The sequence below is a fragment of the Buteo buteo genome, chromosome 7 (genome assembly GCF_964188355.1).
Source record: "Buteo buteo chromosome 7, bButBut1.hap1.1, whole genome shotgun sequence".
NCBI classification, from domain to species: domain Eukaryota; kingdom Metazoa; phylum Chordata; class Aves; order Accipitriformes; family Accipitridae; genus Buteo; species Buteo buteo.
In genome coordinates this window covers 33,252,721-33,268,357 of record NC_134177.1, presented here as the reverse complement: position 1 = coordinate 33,268,357, position 15,637 = coordinate 33,252,721, and the positions used below count along the sequence as shown (strand labels likewise).

The 15,637-nt window shown below is 62.7% G+C and overlaps 1 protein-coding gene across 17 annotated transcripts in view; it reads right to left on the bottom strand.

Annotated features, from left to right (window-relative positions):
* The window catches only part of KIF1A (kinesin family member 1A), a 34,388-nt gene that overhangs the window by 3,423 nt on the left and 15,328 nt on the right, over nt 1-15,637 (bottom strand). For 5 of the 17 annotated variants that reach the window (XM_075033296.1, XM_075033303.1, XM_075033297.1 and 2 more), the window contains 19 exons: nt 15,390-15,483; nt 15,117-15,265; nt 14,779-14,957; nt 14,552-14,689; nt 9,778-9,896; nt 9,611-9,696; nt 9,150-9,288; nt 8,814-8,982; nt 8,380-8,470; nt 7,886-8,004; nt 7,647-7,702; nt 6,822-6,930; nt 6,634-6,700; nt 6,457-6,541; nt 5,973-6,078; nt 908-1,022; nt 528-661; nt 330-391; nt 79-224 (listed from right to left, as the gene is read on the bottom strand). In XM_075033296.1, the coding sequence (XP_074889397.1) occupies nt 79-224; nt 330-391; nt 528-661; nt 908-1,022; nt 5,973-6,078; nt 6,457-6,541; nt 6,634-6,700; nt 6,822-6,930; nt 7,647-7,702; nt 7,886-8,004; nt 8,380-8,470; nt 8,814-8,982; nt 9,150-9,288; nt 9,611-9,696; nt 9,778-9,896; nt 14,552-14,689; nt 14,779-14,957; nt 15,117-15,265; nt 15,390-15,483 (2,163 nt within the window). Of the gene's footprint in view, nt 1-78; nt 225-329; nt 392-527; nt 662-907; nt 1,023-2,441; nt 2,466-3,996; nt 4,024-5,972; nt 6,079-6,456; nt 6,542-6,633; nt 6,701-6,821; nt 6,931-7,646; nt 7,703-7,885; nt 8,005-8,379; nt 8,471-8,813; nt 8,983-9,149; nt 9,289-9,610; nt 9,697-9,777; nt 9,897-13,345; nt 13,619-14,551; nt 14,690-14,778; nt 14,958-15,116; nt 15,266-15,389; nt 15,484-15,637 lie in introns of all 17 variants that reach the window. The other 12 variants (XM_075033293.1, XM_075033298.1, XM_075033295.1 and 9 more) reach the window with 5 other exon arrangements.

The following is a 15,637-nucleotide window of genomic DNA, read 5'->3' as shown; positions in this document are numbered from 1 at the left end:
ACCCAGTTGGCACCGGCAGGGCAAGGGGCTGACCTGCAAATTGCACCATCTTGGCCCATTTCTAGCCCAGACTCTTACTTCTTGCAGGAGGCTGAGTTTCTCCAGCTCCCACTGATGGTCAAGGATGAGGCTGTCGCTGCGGGGCCGCCAGCCAGCCAGGTTCTCCTCTCCCCGCACGTAGGCTACGGAGGTGTCCAGTACACGCCGGCGCCGTCTCTGCATGCCTGTGGGGACAGACACACAGCTGGGGGGACAGACTCATGGCCCCAACTGCCACACTGTGCCTCCCGGCCTCATGGTGAACACCCGGGCAGAGACACGGCACCCACCTGGGCTGCCGGCATCGGCCACGCGGCAGAGGCTGAGTTCATAGACTCCTGTCACGCGGTTGCTGCAAGCAAGGGGAGATGAGGTGTTACTGGCTCTGCCCCATCCCCATGCCCCTGTTATTTCGCCCAGGCTGCTGGGATGCCCCTGTCCCCAGGTGATGGCTCTCCTCCCCCAGAAAGGCATGAGCATCCTGGTACCTCTCGGAAGCCCGCAGGGTGCCGCTGCCAAAAAGGTTGCGGATGGAGCGGGACGCAGGAAGCTTGGCATCCCGGGAGTAGAAAACCATGCAGAAGTCTTTGGTGATGACGGCGGGCTGAGTGCAGTTCTCCATCTGCAGCAGGGTAGGGGGGGAGACGTCACGGGAGCTGCAGCCTGGGAGCCCAGCGGGTCTTTCCCACCCCTGGTGCCCACCCATTTCCACTGCTGGGGTCCCCCAGGGCCCCCATGCACCAGGTTGAATCCTGCACTCCATTAGCATTGGTGCCAGCTAAGGAGGGGTTCACACTGGCTGCGCCCTGATGGTGGGGGAAATACCAGACTTTGTTGGCATTATAATGGCCCCGACTAAGGTCCTTGCCTCGATGTAGGCAGAAAGGGTGATGTAGATTTTCTCCCGGTACGGGGTGACACGGTTAAGCAGCAGAGAGTTGTGCATGGAGCTATCCCACGCTGCCTCAAACTGGTAGAAAGTCCTGCCAAAAAAAAAAATAGCAGAGCCGGTAAAACACCCCCCCCCGGACCCCAAGCAAGCGAGCAAGGAGATGCCATCGTCCCCCCCCGCAGCGCTGCGGCAGGCCTGCAAGGACACATGGACATGCACACGCGGTGGGGACAGATGGGGACAGCCACTCTGGAGGACGCAGGCTCAAGGCAAAGGGGGACAAAGCGTGGCGGGAGGGGGACGCGGCACCCTCGAAGCGGCACCCTTGAAGCGGATTGGGGTTTTTGGGGAGGAGGGACTGCGGGAGGAGTGGGGGCTCAGCTGGAGTGCAGGCAAGGCAGGGCAGGCTGGGAAGGCAAAGGAGGGTGCATGCCCCACCCCCGTGCTTGGAGTGGGGGGCTGCCACCCCCAGCACGCCCGGGCCAGGTCCCCACCATCCAGCCCCGGGGTACGCAGCACCTCCTGGCCCCCGCCAGGAGCGGCTGTTGCCCTTCAGGTGACAATGGCCAGAAGGGAAAGGAGGGAGGATGCTCAGCGGTGGGGGATTGCTGCCAGCCCACCCCTGGGAGAGCAGCCCCCCTGCCAGACAGGTCCCCTTCCCCAGCACTGCCCCCATCTGCCAGCCCTGAGCCCCGGCGGGACCCGAGGACCACAATTTGGTGGCTGGCTCCTGTCAGGCTGTCTCCCCTGGCTCTTGCTCTGCCCTGATCACCAGCCCCATTCCCACCAGGCTGCCTCGCTCCCCTCGCTGTGTTTTCCATGGCTCCCAGGCTGGGAGAAGGAGTGGGGGACACCCGGCTCCACTCGCCCGGTGCCTATGGTGTCCCATAGAGGACGGCGCAGCCACCCAGAGCAAGAGTGGCAACCGCCCTCTTCAGGTCAAGGAATCAAGGTGGGGGGAAGCAGGAGGCGGCTCTGGTTCGAGAGCATGGGGGATCCCCATTTCACCCCCTGCCCCACTCCTGGGCTCCCTCCCCGGCCAGCCTTCGGGTTATAGGACACCCACTCCCCACTGCCATCCAGAGCTGCGGCAGCCCTGGCTCCCGCCTGAGCATCCTCAGGAAGCCGTGCCTCAGCCATGTCTCAATGAGGACGCTTCAGCACATCCCTGAAGCAGCATCTAGGCGGCTGAGGGGCTCTTTTAACAAGAGCTGGGTCAGCCAGAAGGAGCAGGGAGAGGCTCTTGGCTGCGATTGTCCTCGCATTGAAAGAAGAGGGAGAGCGACGCTTTCAGGTGTATAAAATACAGAAAAAACCCCATGTGAGACAGAGCCAAGGCGAAGGATCGCTTTGCAGACACAGGTAGCTTGAGAAGACAGTGCTCCCCAGGGAGGAGGAGGAGAAGAGGAGCCTCAGGGGAGAGGGGAAAGAGCAAAAAGCGAAGGGAGAAGGCAAAGGAGAAAGAGAGAGAAGCAGGAGGGACGAGACCGAGCGGGTGTGAACAAAATACCTAGTGTCATTTCCGAACGAAATGCTATAAGTGGAAGGCGACCCAAGGACAAACACACACACGTACACACACAGAAAAACGAAAGGTCAGAAAGCATCGTCCGTACGGGGCTGGCGCGGGAGCGGTGCTGCAAGGAAGGGGAGCCCCTCTCGAGGAGGACTTGCCCCGTATTGGCACCACTGGCTAAAGGAGCTCCTGCCTAGCTGGACCCTGAATCGGAGCCCAGAAGGAGCTCGGTGAGGGCAGACAGAGGTTTACCTGCTTGGGTGAACACCCTCTGCCTCCCACCTTCCTCGTGGTCCAGCAGCTGGGAAGCAAGCACATGCATGCTCCCCATCCCCTTAACTCTGCCCTTGCTGCCATCTCAGGGCAAGGAGCTCCTGCTCAGCGCAGCCCCCCGAAGATGCCCGTCGTGGGGGACCAGCCATCCCACCACCACCCACGCAGCAGGAGATGATTTCTTGGCCTGTCCCCTGGTCCACAGGGAGGGCATCACTGTGCTGAGAGCCCACAGGCAATGCCAGTGTGAGCCCGCATGCTCCTGCAGCGGGGGGCTAGATCCATGCTGGATCCGTCCCCCTGCAACCCAAGGGGACAGGGTGCCACTAGAGGGACAGCTCTGCCCTTGGGCATCTCCGAGCAGGACCGGCTTCTAGCTGCTCTAGGGAGAACAACCTCCCAGGCACAAAGCTATGTAGCCCACCAGGACTTGGGAGACCCCATCCCCTGTCTCCCAGATGCATCCCCCTCTTCTTCCACCATGGGGCACGGTGGCAGGACGTCCCCTCCTCTGGGGCCTCAGCGATGCTCCCGTCCAGAGGCTGGCAGCAGCATCTGGGTCAGGTGGCTCTTGCCCACGCGCCGCATGCCAGGCTCACCCTGCGGTCCCAGCTGAACCCCTTCTGTCCCTGAACAGCTGTTCCCCCCATTACACAGGGGCATAACAGCCTGTGCCACGTATGGGCATGCGCACGCACCATCACGCCTGCGTACAGACGCACACCGCCCGTATGCCGCACCTATGCCCGCGGGACTACTGTGCATGGGGTGGGCAGCCACTGCGCGTGCCGCCACACCGCCCGGCGGTGCTGCCACCGTCACCAGGTGCCTGGGCGAGGGCTGGAGGCACCCCGAAGCCCCCGCCGTGGTCCGCACCAGCCCTGCGGCTACTCCAAGCAGCGCCGGGGGCCGAGCTGGGGCTGGGGCGGGAGGTGATGGGGGTGCGGCACGTTTGGTGCCAGATGCCAGAGAGATGGGAGAGCAGCGAAGTCAAAAAGCAAGAAGAAAACCCAAATCAGGCGATGGGGACGTAGGCGTGCGAGGGGGAGCGGCAGCCAGCGAGAGCGTGGCCCAAACGAACAGCAAAAGGGGGCTAGTGAGCGAGAGGTGCCAGGGCGGGAGGGAAGAGGGTTGGGGCGTGTGGAGGGATGGAGGGCTGGATGTCCAAGTGCTGCCTCCAGTGGGAGTGAGCGCGCTGAGGCGAGGGGGGAGAAAGAACGAAGGGAGAGAGGAAGGGGGATGGGGTGGAAAAAAAACCAATGGAAACAAATAATACCTAGGCATATCCGAATCAAGAAACTGCCTGCAAAAACACAAAACAATCACATGGTTAGTGTGGGCTTGGATGGGCAGCAGCAGCGGAGAGAAGCGAGGGGGGACACTGGGCGCTGCCCCCCGCGCCGCCTCCCTGGGCGCTCAATGCAGGGATGGATGGGGGCCGGGGAGGGAGCCGTACCGCTCCCCCGGTTTCCCTCTGAGTGGCTCTGGGGGACTGGGAAGGCTGCGGAGGGGGAGCCAGGGCTGCTCTGGCCGATGAAGGCTGTGTGGTGTAAGGCAGCGAAGCAGGGAGCACAAGCAGCCGGGGAGGAGGGTGAAGCGGGCCCTGGCTCTGCCCGCTGCCCTCCCTCTGCCTGTCCTTGCAGGCTGCTGGGGCCGAAGCGTGCGTGCCTGCATGCGGGATGGAAGCGGGGGGGGGTTGCGGCGAGCACCCCTTGGCATCCCACGGGAAGCCGGCTGACCCCTCCTCCCCCTGCCCAGCCCTGGCCAGGCTCGACGGGATGGATACAGGATGGATACAGCGTGTACGCTGGCCCGCGGCCCCGATTTGGGGCTGGCCCTGAGGCGCAGACCCTCTGAGCGTGCGGGTGAGGTGAGCTCTTGCAAAACGCAAGCCCATGTCTCCCTGCTTCTCTCCACACCCGGAACATCCCCCCAGCCTGAGCTGTATCCCCTTGCCCGGCAGGAGCCATGGGGGGAAGGCAGGAGCAGGAGGCACATCTCCCCTGCCAGGCTACACTAGGGATGCTGAAGATCTGATCTGGCTGCACCTGGGACCAACCGGCCACATCAGGAGCTGACGTAACACAGCGCAGCCCCAGGAGCCCGCGGGTGCCACAGCCACCCAGCTCCCAGCAGCCCAGCAAAAACTACCACAGCTCTGCTGCGCCGAGCCTTACTTGCCTGACTGTCCCCGCCTGGCCTTGCTCTGTTGTCCCTGTGGCTGTGCCAAAGTCTCCTGGTCCAACACTTGCACACATACCCGACCCCGTGATTCGGCTCTGCTGCCCGGGTACCGCATGCCTGCTGCTCCACCGTGCCCATAATCTGCCCTGGGAGTGCTGCAGGTTGGCACCTCCTGTCCAGACCCCTGTCATCCCCCACAAAAACACCCTGCCGTGGGACAGGCCACCTTGGGGCAGCAGTGACCCCAAAGAAAACGAGGGGAAAAGTGGTCCCCGCTCCCTGCTGGGATGCTCCTACACCAGCAACTGCCACGCACACAGCCCAGGACCAGTCCCACTGCTCCTGGTGCTGCCAATGACTGTCTCCGTCTTGTCACAGCTGCCCGCACACACACATTCTGGCCAGGGACCCCCGCCAGCCCCCTGAGTTTCGCCAGCAACCCTGGTGCAGAGGAGAGCTCTGCCCTCTGCACTCACTGCTCCCCTCCACCACTGCAGAACCCAGCCAGGGAGATCTTGGAGATAAAAAAACCTCCGGCCCCCGCTGCCAAACCCACAGCAGGAGACACAGCCCCTGGGACTGGTGTGAAGGGGCAGGCATCCCCAAAGTCACCTGGCAGCAATGGGGGATGGCTTTCCTGCATCACCCCTGCACAGATAGGGACCAGCCATGGGCACCAAGTGGCCTTTCCAGCGAGTTTGCTGGGACACAGGTCAAATAGCCCTTTGTGGCAGGTGCCCTCCAGCCACTGGGTCAGTACATCCTCCTGGCACCAAGTGGCTCTCTGCACCACGTCATCACAGCTGCCACCAGAGAGCAGGACCCCCACCCAAATTCCCTGTAGTGCCAAAGCCCGGCGCGGAGAAGCCTCGGGGAGGAGGAGGAAGGGAGCTGGCGGCCCTGAACCCCAAGACCCTCTGCTGCTCCAGAAAAGCCCCCCCAAGGCAGCAACAGGACAGCAGGACCCTGCAGAGGGGCCGAGAGCCCCCCCAGGGGACAGAGGGGCTCCCCACATCCTCCCCCCAGCCCTCACCACAGCTGGGGAAGAGCAAGAGAAGAGGCACGCACCGGTCCTCCTGTGAGGGGTGGATGTACCCTGAGGAGAGGATGTTCAGGGACAGGATGTTGGGGTCGATGAGAGACTCGTCTGCTTCTGGGGTGTTCCGGATCCGACCTGCAAGCACAGCATGGGGACACTGCTCAGGCGACAGCTGGTGGCCCTGTGAGGGTCTCCGCGAGGGGCAGGGGCAGCCCACCTGCCTGCATCCCCCAGCAAAGCAGCTCCCCCATCACAGGTAGCAGCCACCCAGCACTCAGCCACTCAGCACCAGGGGTCCTGGTCCAGCTCCTGGGCACGGTGGCCAGGACTGAGGCATCCTGCCCAGGTGGCATCCCGGTGTCACCTGCCGGGCAGCTGCTGCTTTGCTATTGCAGGGCGGGAGGGGAGACGAGGCGTAAAGCCCCACATGGGAACATGCGTGAGAAACAGCCTGAGAGGATGCTTGGGAGCTTGGTGGGCTGGGGGCTGCTCACTCAACCTGGCTCGGCTTACCCACAACTAGCTCCCTCACTTCCTTCCAGCGGATGAGGCTGCCTGTTTCATGCACCAAGGTGACGGTGATTCTCCTCTGGATGCCCTGAGACCCATGAGGCCAGAGAGAAGGGGCAGTGGTTAACACAGGTCCCGGCAGGAGCCAGAGCCAGGACAACATCTTGGGGAAGGGAGTACCTGGTGGAGGAGGAAAGTCCCATGGCATGGCATGCCTCCACGGTGGTCCACGACGGCAGGGATGTAGCTGGAAAAGAGGATCACAGCGTGACACAGAGCCCCATCAGCCTGCCTGGAGGTGCCAAGCACTGGGCAAATCACCGCACTGCCTCCCTCTCCTTCCCACTCCCCTTTCCGGCAGGACTTACTCGCCGTTGGCTTCCAGCTCACAGATCTCAAAAAAGACCATCAGGTCGTACTTGCACTGGCACGGGCCGGCACTGGGCCGAGTCATGGTGCTCAGCTTTGTCGCAGGCACTGCAGCAGGGCAGAAAGATAGCTTAAAGGGCGAGCTTGCTGTTGACATTTGGAGTGAGGCACATCATGGTAGGCAGGGTAAGGGCAGAGCAGGCAGGGACCGTGGGGAGACAAATGGAGACGGCAGCAAGGCAGAAGGGAGTGCATAGAGGGTGACAGCCCCATCCCGGGGACCTCACTGACCACCAGCATGCCTTCTCCCATGCCCAACATGGAGCAGTGAGGGTGTCAGGATGCAGCCAGCCTCACCCATCCCCAAGGTGGACACCCTGAGCCCACAGCCCTGACACAGACATGTCCCAAACCACGCAGCACTTCTCCAGGGATCGCTTGGGGACAGCTGGAGGGAGGGTCCCCCGGTGCTGTCACAGGAACCGCACAGCAAACCACAGTGCTCAGCCAAACCCCAACAACTCGGGTCTCGGCAGCCAGAGCACAGTAGGGACCACGCAGCCCCTGCAGGATGGCGGGGCTGGGTGGCCATCGGAGCCATCCAGGGTGGGTAGCCTCCTCCCTGCCACTCCGCAGGAGGTGAGAAGAGGGCTTTGCATCAGCCGGGTGCTGCGGGAATGGGCGCCAAGGGCTTTTGGGTGCTCTGGCCTGCTGTAGATCTTGTGGTGCCCCTGGGGTCCTAACTGGTCCCCCTGGGGAAGGGGACCTTGCACCCAGCATGGGGACCATGGGCAGGGGGAGGAGCAGAAGGCCAGATCCCCTACCTGGTTTGGAGAGCGGCATCACACGGGGGAAGTGACGCCGGGATGGCCTCAGCGGGCTGCAGAGAGAACCAGCTCGGTTAAAGCATCCACAGGACCCCTGAACTGGGCCAACCACGCCTACGCCCTGGGGCCACCCCCTGCCGCCACCTGCCCCCCCTTTCTCTGGGTCTCCAGGAAGCCGGCTGCACCAGGTGCCCCTGTGGCACCCAGGAGCCAGGGGTGGCCCAGGGTGTGCCCACCTCAGGACATCCTTGCAGAGAGGTGGGAAGGGGTGCTGCTGGTAGTGCCCGAAGACTTCAAATACAATCGGCTGGCTCTTGATGTATTCAATGAAGGACTTGGTCACCTCCACAGCGATCTGGAAGAGAAAGAGCCGTCAATGGTGCAATTTACCTGGGAAAAGGATGCAGGCGGCAACAGCACCAGGGAGCTGGGGGGTGCAAGCCTGTCTGATCCCCCGCATCTCTCACTCAACCCCTTCTCTGTGACCCAGGGATGCTCTCCCCACCAAGACCGCTGCCATGAAATCCCAGCCTTTTCAGGTGGAGGGAAGCAGCTTTTGGTCTTTCCCCCACACATCCGCCTTGTCTAAGCTTGGCTTAGCTGGGTGGCTGTGATGGGCTGGGAAAGCCAGGATGAAGCTGCTCCCCTGAGGAGAAGATCCAGCCACAGCCCCATGGAGACCCCGGCAGTCATGGGGATGAGGGGGTGTGGGCAGGGGAGGGGTACGTACGTTTTGGACGTGATAGAAACCCAGCGGTGGCCCCCGTCCCGTGTTCTTCAAGGGCTCTGTCGAAAAGGCCTCGTCGTGGCGATGGATGAAGCTGTGGAGGGCAGGAAGATGGCTTGGGGGCTGCGGGATGGGGACGTGCCAGAGCATGGAGGGGAGAGAGGGTAGGGACCGGGAGAAAAGCCTGCTGCCCCCAGTGCTGCTGCCCACACCCTGGGCTGGCACAGGACCCCCCTGCCAAAGGTGATGGGAGCCTCTCCCTGCCTTTTGTCAGTTACCAAACAAGGTACCAGATAAACACATGGGCTCATCCCACAGCCCTTGGTTTTGCCTCCCCATCCATGAAGGGCTCAGAGGTGGGGGGGCTGGGGCTTCCCGACGTTCACCGCCAGCCCCAAGGCCAGAGCACAGTGGGAGATGCGGGGCCAGGGGCTCACTTGAACTGGCAGAAGATGTCTGCGTATTCTGCGGAGATGCTGGAGGCTTGCAGGACTGTCACACGGAAAGTGAAGATGCTGCCCAGCTTCAGGTGGTCCAGAGCCGCCTCCAGTGGCCCGTCCGGCGCAGGCTTCTCCGGGCTGTCCAGGAGAAGGTCTTCTGGGGTCACTGCAGGGAGGGGAGGGTCCTCAGCAAGGCGGGGAGGTCACCCCCCTCAGTGTCTGCCAGCAGCCCTGCACCAGGGCAGTGGGCTTTTGACACTGGGGTGGGCACAGGAGGCTGGGTGCCGGCGCGGGGGGGGGCCGCTCCCCAACCACTTGTCAGCACCCCTTCACCTGCGCAGGTGTTGTTGTTGACTTCATCAGCGGAGGGACCCACGTCGCTGACCTGCCCCTGGCCTTCGACGATGCGCAGCTCCTCCTGGGAGGTCCCCGAGCGAGACATCCCCACAGCTGGGCACGACTCCGACTGGAACTGCGCCAGGAGTGGGGCTCAGGGATGCTGGTGGTCCCCGAGGTGGTCTCGCTTGTGCTGCTGCCACCACCCTGAGCACCGGGGCACCTCCAGCTCTCCCCTCCCACCCCACGGCAGCCCCCCCCCGGGACACGGGCAAGAGCAGGGGAGTGCACCGGTGGGTGCCAGAGGGTTGGGGTCTGCCAGGTGGACTGGGAGCACGGCCCCTTCAGCGTGATGCCTGCAGCTCTGGGAGCCCGGTGGTCCCCATGGGGGAGCATCACCGTGGCGGGCAGGGGTCTGCGGTCCCTGGGTACCCACCGAGAGCTGGCCGCTGCCATACCTTCTCAAAGTGCTGGTCATCGAAGGATATCTTGGCCGTCCCTGACTGCCGCACACCGGAGCCGTAGTCGGGGGCTTCCTCATCCGCTGGAGGAGGGATGGGGGTGAGCCAGTGTGGGGGGCATGGAGGATGCGAGGGGCACGTTTTGGGGGGAGTCCCCCTCCTACCTGAGATGGCCTGGACGGCCACACGCAGGAAGCCCTTCACCTCACCCTTCTCGCTGACGATGGCCACGCGGTGGACCAGGGGCACGGGGTAGAGGAGGTTGCTCAGGTAGACGAAAGCCCTGCCAGAGAGGGGGGGGACACACACAACACGGGGGGGAAGCGGTCACTGCTCCCACCCGCGGGTCCCCAGGCGCGGGTGGCGCGGCCGGCGGCGGCCGGGATCCCAGGTCACCGCTCACGGCGCGACCGCGGCGCTGCAAAGCAAAACTAAAGAGAAGGCAGCCAGGGCCAGCCGAGAGGGGCAGGGAGCGGGCAGCGGGTGGGCAGCGTGCCGCAGGCAGGCGGGCGGGCAGCGCACCGCGGGCAGCACCACGAAGCAGATGGGGCTCGCGTACCTCTCCGGCTGTCACCTCCGTGGCGGGCGGGGAGGGGAGGGGGGCTGCGCTGGTGCCACCGTGAAGCTGGGAGGGAAGAGGACCTTCTCTGCAGTGGAGAGCCGGAGGACTAGGGCAGGAGGTGCTGCGACACGACTCGGGGGCAGCTGCGGAGTCACCGTGGGGGGGACAGGGGCAAGGCAGGGGCGGGAGGGAGGGTGACGAGGGAGGTAGAGGCTGGCAGGAGCGAAGGAGGGGAGAGGAGGAGGTCCTGGCTGGAGGCCAGAAGCCTCCAGAGATGAACGTGCCAGGGGGGTCCTGGCCCCGGCTCTGCCCGTGGTGTCGGAGGACCACTGGTGGCTGCAGGCAGCCTTTGCCCGGCTGGGAGGGAGGCTGCACGGCATGGCTGGCGACATCAGCGGTGTGCGTCCCCCTGCCCCATCCCTTCGGATGCGTGGCTTCGGGGTCCTGGGCCGCCTGCCAGTGCATCGCGGGGACGGCACAGCCGGCTTCTCCCTGTGGGCGAGGAAGGAGCTGCACACCCCCCGTGCAGCAGGTCTGAGCCTCCCCGCCGTCCTCCGTGGTGTCCGGGTCGCTGACGCTACTGCGGCAAGGTGCCACACCAGGGTTCAACTTGATGGCCACACGACATCTCTGCCGGGACCTCCCACCAGGCCGCAGCTCCCTGTTTCTCAGGTGTTTTGTCTCCTCTTGCCACCTTCCTCAACCTCACCACCGGCCGGCTCGCTGTGAGACAGTCCTGGAGCTCTGGCAATGGCGGCGGACCGTGCCCTCAGAGGTGACAAGTCACCTCCGCAGCCGTTGGCACTGAGCTCCCTGCCCGAATGGTGCGAACTACCCTTGCCTGCGGGGCAGCACAGCTCCCAGCAAGAGGTGGTGCAGGGTGCCCGGCACCCCTCCCCAGGGCACCCACTGGCATCTTGACACGCAGCGTCTTCGGGTGTCGCGGGGCGGGATGGTGCTGGGGCCAGCCAGGACACTTCTGCTTTGGGAGGCTCCCATGAGGGTTGCATCTCCAGGTGGCTGGCAGTGTTGCTTGCGACGTCCCAACCTCGCAGGTGTCTTTGCAGACATCCAATGGCACCCAAAAGTGCGCAGGGGGGCTCTTGCAGGAGGCCCCAGCCCCACACTTGCAGCCCGAGCCCCAAGGTCCATGCTCTGGTGACTCCCATTGACCTCCAACCGCTGACTGAGGCTTTTTTCTACCCAAAGCATCTCCAAGGACTCAAGTTGTGGAAGCAAAGGTGATGCCCCATCACCGTCTCCTGCTGGGCCCATCTCACCCCATCTCTTCTTGGAGGCCACCGGGGACAGGTGGCTGGCCTGTGCCAGAGCTTCCCGGCAGGATCATATGCCCAGAGCAGAGCCCTGCGACCACGGGGATCTGGATGTGCCCGCCCGCCCGAAATCGCAGGGCAGCTGGTGTTGAAGCCAAGGGGGTGCAGGGGAGGAAAGGGGGGAGGGGCGGGGAGGAGGGGGACAAGTGTGTCACTAGAGGAAGGAGGGCAGGGACACTAACCACAAGATTGGTGAGGTGCAAAGATGGCATGCTCAGACCAAAGAAAAGCCTTTCCAAAGGAAGACGAAAGTGAAATAACCCCAATTTTTGCTAAAGCTTTGGAGAGATAGAGCCAGCAGCTAAAAAAAAAAAAACAACCCAAAAACTAAAAAAAAAAAACAAAACCAAAAAAAAACCAAAAAAAAAAACCTAAAAGGAAAAAAAGAAAGAAAGGAAAATAAACCAAAAGACAAGGATCCAATCATAAACCAATCCAAGCACACTTCACAAGAAATGTGGCCGGCAGAGCTGCTGCATGGGGAGCCAAACCCAGGGCAGACTCAAAAGAAGTCGGAAGGTGCCGAGCTCCGGGGAACATGCCCCCGGCACAGAGCGGGGCCGCTGCCGCAGGGCCTTGTTTGGTTTTTTGAGGTGCCCCCAAGAGTTTTGGGGTTTTTTTGATGTTTGTTTGTTGTTTTGTTTTTTTTTTAAATAAGCAAAAAAGGAAAAAAGAAAAAAAAGAGGGGAAGAACCCAGCTCTTTCGGTCTGAGGCTGCAGGACTCTTACCCCACCTCCACCCTCTCTGCCTGTGCTGGTCCCCCTCGTCCCCACCTCGCTGCCCGCACTCTGCCCGGCAGGGATAAACCTGGCTTTAGCACACCGAGGAAGAGGAGGTCCAGCTCCAACCGTCAGGGCAGTCCCAGCAGGGAGAGGTTCACCATCATGAGCACCTCTGGCTCCTGCCTGGGGCAGAGGCTCTGGGACTAGCTCTGGGTGCACAACCCCTTGGGAAAACCCCGGAGCAGAGCTGGGCAGATTGCAACCGGGTTTGGTGGCACAGCCAGTTTTGTGGTGGCTGGTGGGTTTCTCCAAGACTGATGGAGCTCGGGGGGGTCTCCTGGCCAACAGGTATGAGAAACCAAAGCTCTTATCTTCGGCCGGAGCTGAGGAGGACTTGGAGCCTGCACCCGGGTCCCCGCGATCTCCCTGAACATCTCTTGTGCCAAGCCAGCAGGGATGGCCCAAGCCAAGCACTGGGCACAGGCAGTGAGAGAAAAATGCCACTTTTCGCAGAGCCCTCCTCTCCCTCCTGTGCCCGGCTCTCCCCTCACTCCCATCAGCTTCGTCCAACCGAACGCCTGGGGACATCCAAGCCTCTGCGTCTGGGGGGAGCTCACACTGACCGACGCAGGTGGGACGGCCAAGCTGGTGGCAGAGGCACACGCGGCTTCAAAGTGCCTGCATGGCCCCAGGCAGTGGCACCGTGGTGGGTCACCCCAAGCCAGCTGGGAGGTGGCCCTCCCTGGGACAGAAATGCCCAGGTCCGAGACCCCCGTGCAGCTCGCCCAGCTCCTCTGGTGCCGGAGATGCAGCAGAGCTCCCCTTCTTGGGGGCTGCCCCGGGGAGAGGGATCTGCCTAAAGGGTCTCCGGCGGAGCTGGCGCTGTCCGCCTTCCCTCGCTATTCCCTACTGCCACTGTGCTCATCACACAGCCCTACCTTGGTGGGCACCTCACCGCCCTGCTTGGCGCCCCAGGCTCAGCAGCAATCTCAGCCGGCCAGCCACCCCCTGTGCCTCTGGGACGCCCTGGAGGTGGGAGTCGTGTCCGAAAGCAGTTCCCTCATGCGAAAGAGCTAGTTCCTTCCCGGCATGCTCTCCTAAAACCTCACCAACCTTCCTACTAAACTGAACAGGGGGGAGCGGTCGTAAAACGGATCCCGGCCATCACACAGCGGGCACTCCGGAAAGATGTCTTCCTCCAGGTCCTCCGCCTCCTCCTCCTCCTCCTCCTCCTCCTCCTCCTCCTGCCCCTGGTGCTGCTCGTCAGCAGGCTCGGTGATGTCGGAGTCGGGGTTCGAGAAGGTAGGGGAGGGGGTGAGATCAGCCATGCGCTCGCTCATGCATGTGTTGAAAAGAGGAGAGCTGTTGCAGCCAGAGATATCTGAACTAAGGTTAGTACAACAAGATAGAAGACAGGTTAACACCAGCTGTTCCAAACAGAGAGAGCAAGAATAGGAATTTTGCTTTTTTGGGGGGGTATTTTTTTTTTCTTGGTTGGATTTTGGGGTGGGTTTTTTTTCTGCTTAAACCAAGGGATGTCGGGAAATAAAGACCTGCCCATCCGGTGCGTTTCTAAAGGAAGCCACCAACAGCCGTCGGCTATAAAGGGCAGAAAAAAGAGCGACCCAAGGAACCGGTGCAAACGGTGGGGATTCCCCTCACTGGCTTTGCGGACAACACGGGGACAGAGTGGGTGGCACGAGGCTTGCCGCCACCCCCACCACCGAAGGGAATCTCTCCACATGCCGTGGCATGGGGGGGATGCCTCCACGGCAGATGCGGTTGCTTGGGCCATGCGGCTCAGCCCCCTGCTCCCCCTGCCCGCCAGGGCAGACCCCTCCTCCAGGGTGGCCCGTCCTCATCGCTGGCACCGCACCCTTCCAACCAGCATGCAGGAAGCGCATGGAGACGCGCGGCACATACCGTACAGACGGATGCTTGGACACCAACGCGTGCACATGGACACGTGCCCACCGGGGCAGAGGTCGCGACGGCACGGGCTCTCGGCCTGCGGGACAGCCGCAGCCCCCCGCCTCCCACCGGCAGCAAGCCAAGAGCCCGTGCCTCACAGCACTGTGTTAGGGCAGGCAGCAGGAGCATTGCCAGTGGCTTGTGGGTCCTTCGGGGTCCCGGCAGCCAATGCAGAGGACAGCCACGGCAGGCAAGATGGGCCCTGACCGGCACCGGGAGGGCAATGCATCCTCCCACGGTGCAGCCCCAGGGAGATGAACGCCCTGCACACGGCAGAGCCAGCGTCGCTTCCTCCCACAGGGCTGCCTGCGGGTCCCAGCCGCACTTAGAAGGAGCCGAAGCGCTCACCTGCCGACCAGCCTGAACCAGGGGAAGCGGTCGTAGAAAGGATCTCCGCCGGTCACCACGTTGTCGCAGTCCTCGATGACGCTAGAAGGCACTTCTGCTGCACGGTCATACATTTCACGCATCAGGTCCAGGCGTTGCCTGCAGGCAGAGGGGGATGAGGCAGGCAGCAGTGAGAAATGAGGCTGAGGCCAGCCGAGCCCTCCCCGGCGCAGCCATCGTTTGCCTACCTCAGCTTCTCCAGGGTCCAGTAATGCGTCGCCCCATTCTTCTGGTCCTGCACCTCTACGGCCACAATGGTCCGGGGGAATGGCCGTTTCTCCCGGTCCTTGGCGGCATCAGGAGGCAGCAGGTCGGGAGGGAGAGGCGAGTACAGCGTGTCTGTGAGGAGCACGAACTGGAACTGGACCTGGAGAGGGACAGAGGGGGATGGTGAGCCACCCTGGAGGACAGCGGGCTCCATGCTGTGTCTTCAGCAACACCCTCCTCAGCACTTCCCTGGTTGCCCACACTTGTGGCCTCAGCCGTGGGTGCTGCAGCAAGCCAGAGAGGAGCCCTGGGCACCCACCTTCTTCTTCAGCTCCACGCTGATAGCATTGGCTTCCTTGAGGAAGATGGCGTTGCCCCAGAGCAGGTCGCGGAGGGAGGTGAACTGGTACCACTTCCACTTCCTAAAGGCCCAGAGGGCCAGCTCAAACTCCCGCTCTGTCCACTGCACTGTGGGGACATGGAGGGACAGTCACCTCACTGCTGGGAGGGAGGACATCAGTGCAGAGGTGACCAGGGGACCCATGGTCCACTCTTCTTGCTCCTGCAGAGAGCATCAAAACCCAGCCCTCACCTTCATCCTCAGGTTCTTCCTCTTCCTCATTTGCCTCAGGGTAATACCTAGAGTCCATCTGCTTCTGCAAAGCCTCCAATTTGCTCTCATAGTCCTGGGGGGAAGCAGGGAGAGGGATGATGCAACCCACAAGGTGTGACCTTCCTCCATGCTGCCACACAGAGCTTCTCCCCCCAGCCCGCAGGAACCTGGCTTCCTCCCTCCTCTGAATCCGTGTTTATGAGGACAACACCAGGAACAACAGGTTT